This window comes from Castor canadensis, chromosome 4 (genome assembly GCF_047511655.1).
Source record: "Castor canadensis chromosome 4, mCasCan1.hap1v2, whole genome shotgun sequence".
Classification (NCBI taxonomy): Eukaryota; Metazoa; Chordata; class Mammalia; order Rodentia; family Castoridae; genus Castor; species Castor canadensis.
In genome coordinates this window covers 152,876,558-152,894,562 of record NC_133389.1, presented here as the reverse complement: position 1 = coordinate 152,894,562, position 18,005 = coordinate 152,876,558, and the positions used below count along the sequence as shown (strand labels likewise).

At 33.7% G+C, this 18,005-nt stretch overlaps 1 protein-coding gene across 14 annotated transcripts in view; it reads right to left on the bottom strand.

Moving 5' to 3' along the window:
- Positions 1 to 18,005, bottom strand: part of Nbeal1 (neurobeachin like 1) — a 205,019-nt gene that overhangs the window by 167,745 nt on the left and 19,269 nt on the right. For all 14 annotated transcript variants that reach the window (XR_012447349.1, XM_074071453.1, XM_074071448.1 and 11 more), the window contains exons 3-7: positions 13,010 to 13,101; positions 10,953 to 11,114; positions 7,798 to 7,879; positions 6,993 to 7,120; positions 53 to 135 (exon numbers count right to left, since the gene is read on the bottom strand). Coding sequence is in view for 13 of the 14 variants with exons in the window: in XM_074071453.1 (XP_073927554.1) it covers positions 53 to 135; positions 6,993 to 7,120; positions 7,798 to 7,879; positions 10,953 to 11,114; positions 13,010 to 13,101 (547 nt within the window). In the remaining variant the exon portion in view is untranslated. The remainder of the gene's footprint in view (positions 1 to 52; positions 136 to 6,992; positions 7,121 to 7,797; positions 7,880 to 10,952; positions 11,115 to 13,009; positions 13,102 to 18,005) is intronic.

The window sequence follows — 18,005 nt, the reverse complement described above, 5'->3', positions numbered from 1 at the left end:
GTAACCAGAGTAAGATGAAAATCAAAGTAAAATGAATTAGTGTGTTACTTACGATAAAAGAAAGGAACAAACTCCACTGTGAGAGAAGCTGGTTTAAATTTCTGTCTGCTCTTTTCCACAGAACTAAGGATTCGTCTATAGTTAAAAAGAAGTTAAAAACAAATTATATCATGGGCAAGTAGAGAAGCCACAACTACAAAAACTATGAAACAAATTTAACACTTTACTTTTGATTTGTGTATTAAACATTACATCTCCAGGATTGGCATAATCTTGAAAAGGAAGTCAAGCCAGTAACTTCAGTGCTCACCAATTAAAAGATTTCTTTTAAATTATGCACAATGATAGCCAGATCAAGTCTCCAAAGAACTGGAAATTGAAAATGGAACTAGTCCTAAAAGTTTTAATCTACAGAAAAATTTGTTCAGCAGTACTGCTAAACTGACAGCTAATGCTAGTGAGTTTATTATTACAGTACACATAAAATTTCTCATAAAGTGCTCTGGATTCAATTGGTTCGTACCATTAATTTACTTCAATACAAACTGGGATTATCTCTAATGAAAATTTCAGGAGTTTTGATGTTTTCTATACTTTGGTAATATCAACACAAATTGCATGTGCTTTACCAGAATATTTTCAGTTCAATGCAAAATGAACCTCTTAAATGGACATGATGGTATGGAGACTGAAGAATAAAGACTACTATTTCAAAGATACTTTCAACTGGTGGAATGGGAAAATTCTAAAAAAACAAAAAACAGGAATTCTTTCATGCCTTAAAAAAAACTAAGCTTTTTATGTTTTTTGTTTTGTTTTGGTGGTACTGGGGCTTGAACTCAAGGCTTCACACTTGCAAGGCTGATGCTCTCCTTCTTGAGCCACTCCTCTAGCCATATGTGTCCTGGTTACCTTAGAGATAGGGTCTTGCTTTTTTTCTCAGGCTGCCCACCTTTGCTGGGATGACAGGTACACACCGCCAGGCCCAATTTTTTTCCACTGAGATGAGGTCTTGCAAACTATCTTTCCCAGGCTACCCTGTAACTTCCACCCTACTTTCATGAAGCTTGAAATGACAGGCACATGCCATTGCGTAGGGCCTTGTAAACTCCATGCCCTGGCTGGCCTCAATCTGAAATTCTCCCAGTATCTGCTTGCTAAGTAGTTAGGATTATAGGCAAGAGCCAACTAACACTGGACATAATTAGAAAAAAATAAAAGTGAGAAATATCTAAACCAGCTACCTAGAAATTCTGTATATCTAAATATAATCTACATTGGTTTAAGATGCTTTTTCTATCCCTTTTTCTTTCTTATATATATTTATTATTTCAAACAGGGTTTTACTATGTAGCTCAGACTAGCTTACAACTTGCAACCCTCCTATCTCAGCCCCTGAAATGCTGGGATTATAGGTATGTACTACCATGCCTGGCAAGATGACTTCTTCTTAAAGACCATGACTGAGCTACTCAAATTATTTTCCTTATAATTCAAAGCTAGGAAGAAAAGCCAGCTGGCCATAGAATTAGACAAACAGCATAAGTACAAGTGGACTCACTGATGGCAAAATAAAGAGTTCTAAGGTCCAGACCTAATATCCTGATTCATTAGAAATCACATCAATCATTTCCTACTGCACAGCTTTCCAAATCTATGCCTTTTCCCCAAGTGTTGAAGGCATAAAAAAATCGTATTTTATGTATTTAATTTCAAACAGAACATCTCAGAACATTATTAGATCTTCCTCTTAAGAACATTATCAAATCTTTAAAAACAAAAAAAGAACATTATCAGAAATTTTTCATGTCTATATGACATTACAAAATTTACTGGAATTTCAAATAAAAACTTCAGTCTTGTGGCAAAAAATTAATTTTAAAACAATAAAATTTGATTTAGCTTTCATTTAGCTTTTTCCATGGGATTATTTCCATTTTGTGCATTTATTTTTAATTATGGTATAAGTTATTAGACTGATTATACCTTATCTAAGCGACCTGTACTATAAACAATAAACATGCTCACTTTATTGTGATAAATATAGTGAAAATGTACTTCTGTAATCTGTGATCAATGAAGGACTTATTCTAAAGTCCCTGTATTAGATGTTAACTCTGAACATCATTTCCATGTTTGTCATAAAAATTTACTATGACAATGAAGGGATAAGAATGATTATATATTAGAACACAAAAAGTGTTACTAGTTTGTATTTCATGGTTTCAAAAAGTTAATATAAAAGTAAAAAATGAGTTTTAGTCTTGTACTGTTTTTAGAACACAGCCAACTTGATTGCTCTATTATTACTCCATTTGGGCCAAATGTATTAGTACTTGGCAGATGGTAATACATATCAACTGGTTTCTGAGAGGGCTGCAAAACATTCATTTGCATCTTGGTTTTCTAAGTTCATGACCACTGGCTGATTTAGCCATGTTTCTTTTTTGTGCTTCCATCATGCTTAAGACATAATCATTTCTCTTTTTAACTTTTTATTTGGAAATAAATCCAGGCCTCTGCAATGATTGCAACAAGAGTAATATAGCAGGTCATGGTGGCTCATGCCTATAATTCCAGCACTTGGGAAGTGGAGGCAGGAGGATAGAGAATTCCAGGCCAGCTTGAGCTACATAGCAATACCCTGTCTCAAAGAAAACAATAGTATACAGAACATCAAATACAGTTTATTCAATTTCAGTGATAACATTCGCCCCAAATGTTTGTCATTTATTTTGCACATTTTCTCTTTGTTATGAATGATCTGAATGCATGAACAAGTCATTTTAAGGAAAGATTTTCCTATTAAATTAAATTATATGAGGTATGGTTTATTTAATCAAACAATAAAAGAAATATAATTTTAAATGGCTTTGTGTTTGGGATTGTATTAATTTTAGTTAAATCTGGTCTATCTGATTGTTTAGTAAGTAACAAGCACAATGAATAGTATATCCTAAATTTCCATTTAACTTCACAGAATAATATATTTGATATAAGTTATTGGTATAGATCTTTTGTTTCCAAGAACAATGACTTTCTCCTGTCTATGATTAAATCTTCCTGTCAAAGTCAAACTCAAGTCTGAATCCTTTGTTTTACCATTTACCTCATATTACTAGCAAGACTTTGTTATGCACATTAGGGATAATACACAGACAGCTTCAAGTATAATTCCTGGCAAATATATCACATGCATTTATCAAATGCCATTGATTATCATCTACTTCATTCATCTTTCTCTGGCCATCTTACATATGTACATCTTACATGTTCTATATGATGTTACACTATTTAAATTTTTTCCTTTTTTCTCAGTACTAGAATTTGAACTCAGAGCCTTGCATTTGCTCGGAAGTAGTCTGCCACTTGAACCGTTTCCATAGCCCAGATTTCTTATTTTTAGCTTTTTAATATTACGTTTGTTTTCAATTGCCAATGTTATTTACTTTAATTCATAATCTGAATTACCTTATTTATAAAACTTCTGTCCTTTCCTCATATTTAAATTAATTTTGCTCTTATTTTTCAGGTGCTGGGAATCAAACTCAAGACCTTGCACATGCTAGGCAAGTGCTCTACCACTGAACTATATCCCCAGTCTTCGTTTTGCTCTTTAAGGATTTCTTTATAAGCCTGTCATTTTCAGACTGATTCATCTTTCAGTATCCGCCTTACAGTCTGTAAAGAAAAATTCAATGTTACTGTTTTGAAACTGGGCTTTCTTAGATTTACCACTGCTGACAAGACAAAGGTGAAAGATGGAGAAATGGCAGTATTGGGGAGAAATACACCTTTCTTTGCAAAATCTCTAGCATATAAGTCAAAACACAGTGAACATTGGTTCGTTGAGAACCAAAGTGGTGAGTATAAAGCCTATAAATAAAATGTATGTTATGTGCCTCTCCGTACATTTAAAGAGTAAAAAGCAGTACATAGGCAGAGACAAAAGGTCATCACGATGCTGTCTGCCAATCATTTCCATTTCTACAGCTCTCCTCATCAAAAGATAGAAATGAACTTCTTGGTCCCTTTGTGATAGATGAGGACAGGGAATTGGTTCTGGCCAGCGTTCAGAATAAAAATGATGTGGCATGTGGATGAGCAGACAAGGTGTTAAACTGCCAACATGAGACTTTCAGCACTTTCTTTCCTCACATGGTAACTAGCAAAGCTTAAGATGTTGGCTGTTCTGTCAACTTGGGACCTTAAGTGACTAGGATAAGTAGAGGTTCCCTATCTACCCACAACAAGCAGTGAATAAGAAATAAATCTTCATTATTCAAAACATCTTGTCTGATACTGCAGCATAATTTAGCCTGTTCTAATACAAAACCACTGTCAAAGAAAATTCAAAGACTTTCTCTTGGGGAAAAGAAACATACTAACGTTCAATAGAAGCATTCAAAAGGTCCTCAGTACCTTCCCATTAATAAATAATCAAGAAGTCTTAAGACAATGTGATGATTAATTTTATTAACTTGGAAGATGTTTCTGGGTAAGACTGACTGGTAGACCAGGCTCAGTGGCTCATGCCTGTAATTCCAACTACTATACAGGTGGAGACTAGGAAGCCTATGGTTCAAGGCCAGTCAGAGCAAAAAGATAATGAGAACCCATCTAAAAAAAAAAAAAAGATTAATTGGTAAATTTGTGATCTTTGTGTAAAGCATATAGTCTTCCACAATGTGAACAGGTCTCATCCAATTAATTCAAAGTCTGAAGAGAACAAAAAGATTAGATTGCTTCCCTCCATTCTCCTACTGAAACACGGGGGAATTCTCTAGCAGACTGCCTTGGGACTTTATTTGTACCTCTCCTGAGTGTCTACTTGCCACCCTTTAGACTGAAGCTGCACCATTGGCTCGTCTGGATCTCAAGCTTGCTGACCCACAGTGCAGATTTGGGCTTGCTAGCTTCCATAATGATGTGAGCCAATTTCTTATAGCAATTCAATATCCCCTGCCCCTTCCTCACACATATCCCACTGGTTATGTGGTTCTGTTTCTCTAGAGGCCCACAACTAACACAGACAACTTTTCTCAAGGTGTAACGTAAATATTAAAATATGCAGAGAAGACTGCTGTATTAAATAAGTGGGGTATACATGTTCTGTTATTTGTATTTCTTACTTCTTAACTAAAGAATGTATTTTTAATTTTAAGAAAACATATACACTTGTGATACACAATAGTATCTTTTAAAATATGTATATATTCAAGAATGGCTAAATTGACCTAACAAATGCTTTACCTTGCATACTTTTTGGTAATGGAAACAACTTAAAAATTGCTATCTTTAGCAATTTGCAAGTATGCATTGTTATTAACTAAAGTCACCATGTTGTAAAACCAGATCTCTTAAACTTATTCCTCCTAATTGAAATTTTGTAGCCTAGGATCACCATCTTTATCAATCCCCTCAACAGAGATGTATTCTTATTTCAATAAAGTATTATATTACTATATAGAACATACAAAATGTGTTGCCATGTAATCTATATAGGTATTTTGTTAGCAACTCTTCACTATCATCTAAGGGTAACTATTCAAAGTGAAGGTACACTATCCTGGAAACTGAACAGACTATAGAAACCATTTAGTAATAAAATGTTGCAATTGTGCTGCAAGAAATGGGAATTAGGGCTGGGGTGTGGCTCAAGTGTTAAGAGTGCCTGAATGTCAAGCACAAAGCCCTGAGTCCAAACTGCAATACCCCTCCCCCCAAAAAAAGTGAGAATTAGTTATAAGTGGGTCACATTAAATTGAAAATAAAGATGGAAAACTCTTGAGCAGATATGGGAAGCCAAAAAGAGGTTTGAATGACGGTGATGATGTAATTCTTACCCAGAAGTAAGAATTACACATGAGTTTAAAACTCTTCTCTTTCAGCTCTTTACTGGTAATTAAGCTATTGTCACTATGCTACAAACCCACCCTTCTATATTCTCTCTGCTTTCTGAAGTTGGAGCAGACACTTTGCAAACTGTTCCTTTTTTTTCTAGCAGCCTCCCTTTAGGGTTCTGTAGCAATAGGTTCTAGATAGAGGCTAGAACAAAGAGTGAAGAATAAACTGGTTCCATATTCCTCTTTTTCGCTATACTTACCAACATGGACACAGCAACAGTTCTTAACTGAAGCAATGGCAGTTGGTTCCTGCCTTCAGCTTATTTTAACAGTCAAAGGACCAGCCTCTCCTGGGACTCGTCAGCAATACCAGCATCAGCTAAGCAATACCTTCTGCAGACACCTAAGCCCAAGTGCTATAGGGCCTCTTCGATCAATATTTAGGTTCCAATATCTCCAATATCTTCCCTTTGTTCCCACAGTTCTCTAAAGAAGGTAACTGTTTTCTGAGGTCACTATCTCTGTATTATCGCAGTATTCCACTTTGTTTTTTTGGTTCTATCTGTTTAATATATGCCGAACATTACATTCTTTCTTTTTGAGTATCTATTGTGGTTTTTGTTTTCCTGACTGAAGTTTGACTGACACATGCTCACAATTAAAAATTAACGAACAGTTCAGTCTCCAGTACCACAAAAATAAATTGATTAATTTTTAAATGGACAAAATATTGCTAAAAAGCATATTCAAAATATGATATCTGTGGCTTTTACTGGAGGATAGGAGTACTGAAGATCAAATGCAAGGTCTTGCATACCAAGCTGAATTCACAACCCTTGTTTTTTAAACAAGAACACTTCTCTTGAAAAATATGTGTACTCTATCTGATATTACTGTGCCTTTAATATTTCTTATTAAATTGTCAGTATTCAAACATCCAAAATACAAATCCAGAGTACATTATACTATCTGAAAGTAGCATTTATTGCTAATTCATTACCTCTAACATAGTTCTCTATTTCAGAGTTAAATCTGTGGGTCTTATACATGCTTCCAAATTGCTTTCATAGAGAAGACAGTCTTTGAAAAATCACATAGAAGATAACATTCAAATTTTAAATGATTATTATAATTTATGAGACATACCCTGAAATTCTATGTCTCCAATTCCTGTATGGATCATATAAACTTTCACAAAATGCCAATGCATGAATCACAAATTCTTCCAAAGATGACTGATCTGCCATTTCCTTCTCTTTTTTCTTGCTTTTTAACTAAAAATAAGGTTAAATATAGTATTAAAGACATGACTCATTCATTAACGAATAATAAACAATTTTTATTAAAACAAATGTAACTTCCCCTGAGTCTGAAAGATGCATTTAATCATGTAAACTTCATAGAGTCTCCTAAATTTTAAATTTTTCCTAGGATAAGTTTAAAATAGATAGCCAAATATCTTTAGAAAAATATTAAATTTGCTGGGTGCTGGTGGCTCATGCCTATAATCCTAATTACTCAGGAGGCAGAGGTCAGGAGGATCACGGTTCAAAGCTAGCCCAGGCAAATAGCTAGCCCATCACAAAAATAAAGAGCTGGTGGAGTGGCTTGAGGCATAGCCCCTGAGTTCAAACCCCAGTATCAAAAAGAAAAATATTAAATTTTCAGTAAGATATGCAATGACAAATAATTAAGTACATAAAATCACAAGCTGTGTCATTTAAAAGACATAAAACACTTCAGCCTTTAAATTAAAATAACATATTAACAGCAACTTGTCCACTCTTAGATAGTATGTGTAGATTTCTGAAACAAATTACCCAATGGCAATTTTAATTCTCTTCTCATTTATTACCTCCTCTGAATGCATTTAACTATATTAAATATAATATTTAAAAAAACAGTTAGTGTTAATAAAGCGATGAAAAAGAGTATACTAGTTCACACCTACTTGCTGAATATAGAGTGTTGTCATGGTGATGACATGATTAATATAAGAGCAAGTTCCAATTTCTTCCACGTTTGATAGATTTCTATGAGGAAAAAAAGAATCACATATTTATTGTATATGATTAGTGAACAAAATGCATATTCATGTATTCAGCTTGTATTTTGAGAACAGATGTTGGCAAACAAAATACAAATGATACTTACTAAAACCTAAAATCAATATGGTTATATAACTGTTTTCCTAATGAGAGTGTGAAACACATCTCAAGCACTGTTTACTATAAACAAAGAATATTTATGATATAAAGTATTTTATAAGGTCACAAACTCTCAGTAGATTTGGATCTACTTACTTATAAAATATTTTAATTTTTCTATGTATTTCTAATTTTCTCTAATTTATAGCTACTACAAATTAAATTTCTATAAGTTTTTCCATTACAGAAAAATTAGAAATGCTCTCTAATTTATGTGTTATATATTATATATTATAAATTTCTATAAATTTTTCTATTAGAAAATCATATTTGCTAATTTTTCTAAAGTAGAAATAGAAGGAAAAAATCAACATTCTTATAACTTAAATATATGCAATTATTTATATCTAGATTATTTACTTACAGGTTTTCTCTCCCTACACAGATTCAGTCTAGTTTTTGTAAATAGCATAGTCATTGTGCCACACATGTAGCTTTACAGTTTTCACTTTGCTTTTAGAATTGTAATTCTCTTTTTAGACTCATATCATATTTTCTCAACTATTAAAAGTCCTTGATAGAACGGCCATCTCTACATACTCTAAGAAAGCACAGCAACATATCGTGCTAAAAGAAGTGGGTAAGAAGTACTGGTGTTTAATTAAAATATATAATATTTATATAATAATAAAATATATCCATTTTATTCCATTTTTATAAGACTGAGGTACAACACATAGTATGCTAACATTTACATCTAAAGTCTTTTTGAAAGTAAAGACTATTAATTTTCTGTACTGAAAACACTGTGAAATACTTTATATCTTAAAATCAGTAGATGCTAAGAGAATAAGAGAGATTAAACTTCTTTTTAATTTTAAGAAGTTAGACTGGCATGAAATCTTGACTCTTTCTGTCTCCCCATCTTTAATGACACTAGAACATTTTATTTTGATTCTTTTTTTGGGGGGGTAGCTCTACCACTTGAGCCAAATCCTAGAATAATTTAAATTATACATGAATCCCACATTGCATTTCTACCAATTATGGCCAATAAGCACATGAACAGATATGCAACATCATCGGTCACAAAATCTACATGCAAATCAAAACCACAATGAGACACCACTTCCTGCCCATTAATAAGACTAAAATGAAAAAACCCAAAAAGTAAGTGTTGGCAAGCATGTGCAAAAAAAAAGAAACCTTCATACAACCATTGTTGAGAATGTAAAATGGTACAGTTACTTAGGAAAACAGTCTGGCATTTTCTCAAGAGTGACCAGCAATTTGACTCTCAGGTATATACTTAAGAGAAAACAAAATATATGTCCATATAAAAATGTATATGACTGTTCACAAGAGAAATAGTGATGACAATCAAAAAGTAGAAACAACCCAAATATTTCTCAACAAATGGATGGATAAAATGTGGGAAATCCACAAAAGGGAATATTATTGATTCCTAAAAAGGGATAAGTATAGGTATCTTCTGCAACACGGATGAACCTGAAGACATTATACTAAATGAAAGATGCCAGTCACAAAGGACCTCATACTATATGATTTCAATTCTACATTATATTCAGAACAGAAGGCAAATTAGTGATTGCCAGGGGATGGAGGTAGGGTAAATAGGGAGTGACTTGTTAATGGGAACAGGGTTTCCTTATGGGCTGATGAATATGTTCTAAAACTGACTGTGGTGATGGCACAATTATGTCATATATTGTGGTAGGTAATTAACAGGAGAAAATACAGGAAGTTAACCACTGTAGAGGCAAATTTCAAGGAAACCCTTTTTCCTCAGCCCTTAAAATTCATTTTTTTAAAAATTTTAAAGATGAGGACAAATATGAAAACAAAAGTATGCATAAGTTTCTTGAGAAGCCTAAATTAGAGGCAAAATGTTTTAGCAATTGATCATTCATTCCATAATTCCTACAATCAGAGGCAATGAACAACTAAGTAAAAAATGATTAAATGGTAAATTAAGATACTATTCACCTACAAATTATAAAATAATTATCAAATGGTGCATATTATAGGAAGTGGCTTCCTACAGATGGCAGACTTCAAGAGGCATATATATTATGCCCCTAACTCAACATTCTCAAATTCTTACATGCAGACTAGTTTGGAACTTTTTTTTTTTTTGGGTGGGGGAGAGTACTTGGGATTGAACTCAAGGCCTCACACTTGGTAGGCAGGCTCCACCAGCCATTTTTTTGTGTTGGGTACTTTCAAGATAGGGTCTCGTTAACTATTTTGCCCAGGCTTGCCTCAAACTGTGAGCCTGCTGCTCTCTGCCTCCAGAGTAGCTAGGATTACAGATATGAGCCACTGGCACCTGGCAGTGTGGAATTTATTTTTAAATTCCAATGTTTAAGCCATTCTGAATCAGACTTTCCATAAGTTAGGATCAAGCTCTGCATTTCTAACTAAGCTTTACAATTGATATTTATGCACACTAAAATTTAAGTACCAAATACCTAATCTACAAACCTGGAAAATATGAAAACCTATAGAATAGTTGGACTTTACTGATAAAATGAAAGAGTTGAAGGAAGCATTTTTACAAATATAATACATGGTAGTAAAAATGTATATACAAGGACTAGGGGTATAGCTCAGTGATAGAGCACACAGGTAGCATACTTGAGGCCCTGGGTTCAATCTCAAGCAGCACCAAAGTAAAAAAAATGTATATACATTTACAGATAAGAACAATATAGAAAATACTGGTGTAATAATTTTTTGCCGAAGTAAAATCTCCTGTCATTGTCTTTACTTTAAAGCCACATTTAAAACTCTTGGCTGGGTGTCTCTATAACTAGGTATGGTAATTATAAAAGGCTTTCTAATATATCAACAAACAACAAAAATGTATTATTATGGTAATAATTATTTTAAGTAAATAATGGGTGGTTTTGTTTTGTTTTTTTTAAGTACCAGATACCTGCAAAGAATAATGAAGAACTTAACAAGCAAAATTGACAAGGCTTGTTGTTGTTCCTCTAACCCATCTGCCATTTTCTGCACACACTGTAGCAACTGGATCCTCAGAACCTGCAGAATATTGTCAGGAAGGAGAGATATTCCCGGAGGCACATCATCTACCCTATAATGCAAGGGGAAGAAAGACTATTGAAAGATACAAAGAAAATCTCTGACACTTAAATTAACTGCATTTTCATACGAAATCCTAAGAAGCTTTTTTATTCTGTCCAGATATCCTGTGCCTTCTTGTCTGCAGGACACAAACAGATGATTTGTAACTAGAAGAATATTAGAGCAGAACGTTTGGTCTTATTCAGTGGAGAGAAAGACAGATTAAGATTTTAACTGTTTTATTTTTAATGAAAATATATAAACTAATGCATTTCCTACTTAGAATTATTAGGTATACATATATTATTTCTAACTAAATGAAGTCATTTTAACTGATGAATAAAAATGAAGTACCTGTACCTAGTTTAGTATTTGTCATCTGCTTTACTAAACACTAATGACCTACCTTATAGACTCCCCAAGCCATGTGTTCAGAAGAGGGAGAAAAGGTAACCAGCAAAAGGTGAATGTCGACCCTGACCATGAGCATCAATAGATTGTTTTTAAGTAATATAGCAATAATTTGTCAGATGTGGTTTCTGTGTAAGAAGACTATATGGTTCTGTAACGGCAAAAGATATCAGATGTGAGTGGCTCTCTTGATGTGTGTCTCACAATAAAAATGCTTACCCAGATTCAAAGTCTAACGGTCTGGGTACTAAATTCCACCTGTGTAACATGAAGCTGGCCATTTAATCCCTGAAGTTCCCTAAATTTATAAAATGTTAATATCATCTGCCCTATTTCACAGGGCACTAAAACCCAAAGTCAAAGTGTATTTTTTGCTGTGAAATACACAAAAATATATAAAAATGTAATATGTAATATATTTTAAACATACTATTACTAAAGCCTAAGAATTTTTTCATATGCCATTGTATACTAATTTCTCTATCTCTATGAAAAATACCTAAATCTCAAAAGAGTATTCTAAAGAGCTCCTATGATGACATGACAATTATTAACTTATGTAGACTCTTCTTCAGATATTTAATGTGAGATATTACTAGTATTTTTACATTGAGTGAAAGGTTTTTTGATTCATTGCACAGATACATGCACACAAATATATATGACAAATATCATTAGCCTCCTTCTGAACCATCCTAAAATACAAATTAAGGAAATATTTCTATAAAATGAACATCTAAGACTGCCAATTTCTATAACCATATTGTGAAACTTCCATGCTTCATTTTAGTTTGGGAAATGAACTTAACTTGTAGTTCTGGATTCTTCCATTCTCTATTACTTATTAACAGTACCAGTAAATCTCTCATTTTTATATATACTTCTCTCCTGATGAAGAGTTTTTTAAAAGGTGCTTAGAAAAACCAGAGTAAAATGGGCATGGTGATGCACTCCTTGTAATCCCATTACTCAGGAGGCTGAAGTAGGAGAGTCAAGAGTTCAAGGCCAGCCTGGACTACACAGCAAATTCAAAACCAGTCTGAGTTACACTCTAAGATTCTGTCTCAAAAAACAAGAGAGAAAAGAAAAAAAAATGTATAATGTTTTAAACAGAGATTTAAGCATAATTTTTAAGACTAAGCTAAACTATTCATCTCTCACTTTGAAAAAGTGTCCTAATCTTAGGCATTGTATCCAAGACCCAAGGAACATCTGAAACATGTTCCCCAGCCACCAGTAACAGCTAGTTTTAGAAATGAAGTGAACTGCATACACCCAGTGGGTAGTATCTAATCAAAGCAGCTTCAAGAGGCAAGATTTAGTAACACCAAAGAAGACTGTTGTGATCAATTAGTGAAGAATGCTTGACAGCAGGGTTATTAAGGAATAACAAGCTTGTAAACATTGTCATTCTTGTAATATGTCATCAATTAAATCTTTGTGCCAAAAATAAACAATTCCATCCAAGGGAATATAATTAGTGTTTCTACATACCTGGTAGGCATCTTTTCAAAGTCAGTATCTAAGAATTGTTCATAGCTAGAAACAAAATTGTCCAACCATAGCTTCAGGTAATCTGGATCTTTCTGAAATAAGATAATTAGAATATTAAGTACATGTGTCAGAAAAATGATGATTTCACGTCTACGTAGCTATATAAAAAAGCAGTATCCTTTTCATGTATGATATATTTGATACATTGTAAGAACCTTTGTAAATGCTACAATGTACCCCCACCCAGCCTAACAATAAAGGAAAAAATAAAACCAAAAAAGCAGTAATAATTATGATAATGCAAACCTATAATCCCAGCACTGAGGAGGCTGAGGCAGGAGAATTACATCACAACTTAGAGATACACTTTTTTTAAAAAAAAAAAAGTGGTAATATGAAATCTCTAAGTTGTACATCACAACTTAGAGATACACTTTTTTTAAAAAAAAAAGGTGGTAATATGAAATCTCTAAGTTGTATTCAGGAAGTGCTATGTTTTAAAATTTGTATTAATAGCTAGGCAAAGTGGCACAGGCCTGTAATCTCAGCTACTGGGAAGGCTGAAACAGGTGAATCACAAATTTGATCCCAGTTGTGCAATATAGTGAGATTCCATCAAAAAAAAAAAAAAAACCCAACACAAACATGCGTATTAAGTATAATGAATCCTCAAGTGGCTTTTCATGTCATTCTAAGAGCTAAAGTCTTAACAATGTTCCATAAGATTCTAAACAATTTGCCTTCCCATATCACTATAACCAATCCACTGTTACCATGTAACAAAGTGGCCTTCTGAAAGTTCCCTGAACATGCCAAATATGTTCCCAAAGGATTTTACACTAGCTGTTCCCCTAACCAGAACACTAATCTCCCAGATAGGTGAGTGGCTAACCCTCATCTTCAAGATTTCCTTGTTGTTTTGTGGTACTGGAGATTCAAGGGCCTCCTGCATGCCAAGCACTCTAGAACTTGAGTCACACCCCTGGCCCTTCTGTTTTTTTTTGTTTTTGTTTCTTTTTTGGGGGAGGGGGGTGCAAATGCTAGACAAATGCTATACTATTAAGCTATAACCCCAGCCCTGAGGTTTTCCTTTTTAAGGTAGTGGTTACATAGACATGTACATGTATGAAAATTCATTACCTGGGACACTTTAAATCTGTGTACTTTTATGGCCTGAAATGACATACTAATAAAGATGAGTTGAAAAAAAACTGAACTCTCAGAAAATTTTTTGAAATATAAAAAGAGATGATCAATTTTTTTCCTTTGCCTCCTCAATACTTAATGCCAACCAAATTTCAACATTATGAATGAGGAATCTTAGTTACTTAGTCACTAAACATCATTATTTACGCACTGCTCTTAGGTAAAAGGAACTCAAGCAAGTTCTTTTCATAAAATGAAGGAATTAAACGATAATTCAGAATCTAAAAGAATGTTTCCAAAATATGCAAGGACTGCTGATCTTTTGTGTATTTGGGCTTTTTCTATTAATATACTGTTAACAAATCAGCTTGTAAATTATAACAGAACAGCTCCTTGTAAGAAATTTTCTAAAGAGTTTCATTACTAGTTTTTTTTACATTTAAAACTAGAATCTATTCATTCATTGACTTACACATTCAAGACAGAACTCTAGAAATACAGGTATCTAGAGTTCTCTGCATCACTGTTCAATAAAGCAGCGGATTGCCTCTTAGTAAAAGTTAGATTTTAAAAAGTCACACATGCTATAAAAAATTAACACATTTCTCTTCATATTTTATTTAGGAACTCTACAGTATCTGGTTCAAATTCTAAAGGTCAGACTTACCAACTGTTTGCCAAACAAAAAATTCTCCTAGGAACTGAGAATTATAAGAAAAAAAATGATACCATTTATTTACTAAGAGATAAAGCACAATTTTTAAAATATCTGCCATGTGCTAAATAGTATAGCCAGCATTTTTTACAATACATCATCATATGCACTAGTATCCAAAAAGAAGGCTGTCTTCTCCATTTTATAAGTTACAAAAAGAAAGTTCTGAGGACACATAACTTTCTGAAAATCGTACAGCTAGTTATTGATAGTGCTAGGATTAATATACAAGGGTATATGAATCCAATACATACTCTTTCCACTACACCACCACCTCTGAACTGTGCATAAAGGAAGGGTAGGTACAGTTTAGTCACAATTAGTAAACTCAACATTATAAAGATGTAACACACAAAACAGGCACACCCCACAGAGCCTGAAGAAATATTCAGAGGACATATACTTTGCTGCCAAAGGTTATAAAAAGATCTCCATATACTCAATGAATATTAATTAAATCTCAAGCTAAGTCACTTTCATGGGTAAAATAAGTTTGCTATATACTGAAACACCACAATATGTCCTCATTTGTACAATATTTATTTATAAACACAACATACAAATGTATTAAATATTAATGCTGGAGTACTGGAACCAATTCAATTTGAACCCCTGTTCTATCACTTTCTTGAAGTCACCCTATATTTGTAATCAGTTTCATGCACCCTGTCTCAAAAAGAAAACCAAAAAAAAAAAAAGAAAAAGAACATAAACATAATGAGCGTGGGGTGTAGTATGGTGATAGAGCCGGCTTCAATTCCTAGCACCACAAAAATAAACACGCACGATAGTACCTATCTTCAGATCTTCAGGATTGTTATAAAAATTAAATTACCTAACACATATCACAAGTTTACAATAATGATTACCTATAATCCTAGCTACTGAGGAGGCCAAGATTGGGAGGCTCTTGATTTGAGGCCAGGCAAATAGTTCCTGGGACCCCCCCATCTCCAAAATAACCAGAGCAAAATGGACTGGAGGTGTAGCTCAAATAGAACACCTGCTTTGCAAGTACAAACTCAAGTTCAAACCCTAGTCCCACCAAAAAAAGAAGAAAAGTAACAATCAATACTATGTTCACAACCTACTTTGCTCCAAAATCAGGATTCCATAAAATGCAAATGTTCTATGCTACACATACAGCCGGATTTCAAAATCCCCCTTGCCAACTGATTTTAATTTTTTTAAAATTTTTCTGAGTATGATTTTAATTTTTTTCTTTCCCTTCTGAAATCCCTTTGTATTTACTATCTGTGTCACTATGAGCTTCTCTTCATCTGTGAAGTGATAATATTTTCTACCTTATATGGTTATTGACACCGCTATGAGATATGCACACAAAGCACTCAGCAGTGCCTGGCACTTAGCAATAGTTCAAGACATATTGGTAAGGACTGACTGCATGGCTCAAGTGATAGAAGCATATGCCTAACTAGCTTGAGGGCCTGCGTTAAATCCCCAGTCCTGAAAAAACCAAACCAAAACAAAAAACACCATGTTGGCTATCACATTATTGTAACATAGACCTCTGCTATTAAAGTTTTTAAATTATGAGTAACTTCTGCAAACAAACAAACAAACAAACCAAAAAACCCTACAATTTCCTTATGATATGTGCATGTTTACAGGAAAGATTTGCAAAAGAGCTAGATATTTAGTCTCAATCCCACTTCCAAATTCTCAATTAAAAACATACCGAGCATGCTGAAAAACTTACTGAAACTGTATTGCATTTGAACTTGGGACACTTGGTGGGGTTTTTTTGTGTGTGTGTGGGTGTGTGTGTAGTTTTCTTCTACTTTATGCGTCCCCTTTGATGAGACAACTACGGAACAACATCTGAGGCACCATCACCATCTCCAGGATGGGAGACTGAGAAGGACACCCAAATTATTAAGACTGAAACTTCATTGCATTTGAACTTGGAGGTTTTTTTGGTTTTTTTTTTTTATTTTCTATTTTTCATCTTATTTTAATTCATTTTTATACATACATATTTCTTTCATTTACTTATTTTTTATTTTATTCTTATCTTTATTTTTGATTTTCAATCCTCTGTCTCTCTAATGTCTGTTCAGCTTACTGTCGATTAGTACACTAACGCTCCCTGTTTATACCTTTGAAACTTTCTTGTCTGATACCTTGTTCTGTTTTCTCCTTCTTGTCTGTGTATTTGTTTTCCCCCTTTCTTTAACTTCTTGCTTTCCATCTCAGCTCATCCTTCCATTCTAAATATTACCACTGTTATTATTACAAGCTAGAAAACACTTAATTGCACACAGTACAGGGACAGTAACAACACCAAAGACAATGACGGATGACAGAAAAATCAGGGAAACCAGTTTCCCCACAGCAAAAAATTAGTACAGGAACCAGAGGGGAATGAAGAAAACAGGTACTCAGATCCAGACTCCAACAAAATGAAGATAAACTATGCCAAAGAACCCAATGAAGCCCAGAGGAATAATTTAAAAGAAGACATAGTACAGGTACTCAATGAGAATTTTATAGAGATGATACCGGATAGGGTCAACCAAAATGTACAGGAGACACTCAAGAAATTCCAAGACAACAAAAATAGAGAATTTGAAAAAGCAAAAGAAGAAATAAAGGAAACCATAGAAGCACTGTATAAACACCAAAATGAAACAGAGAACATGATGAATAAATAGATAAATGAACTCAGGACAAAAATAGACAGCATTAAAGAGGAAACCACCCAGGATATGGAAAACCTCAGAAAAAAGAACGAAACAGAACTGCAAAACAAAACGGAAGGCCAATCCAGCAGAACAGAACAAACAGAAGACAGAATCTCAGAACTTGAAGATGAAATGGTATTTAAGGAAAAACCGAAGAACTATTGATTAAACAACTCAAAACCTGTGAAAAGAAAATGCAAGAACTCACCGACTCCATCAAAAGACCAAACTTGAGAATCATGGGCATCAAAGAAGGAGAAGAGGTGCAAGTGAAGGGAATGCGTAATATATTCAACAAAATAATAACGGAAAATTTCCCAAATCTAGAGAAAGATATTCCCATACAGATGCAAGAGGCCTCTAGGACACCAAACAGACCAGATCAAAATAGAACTACCCCACGACATACCATCATTAAAACAACAAGTTC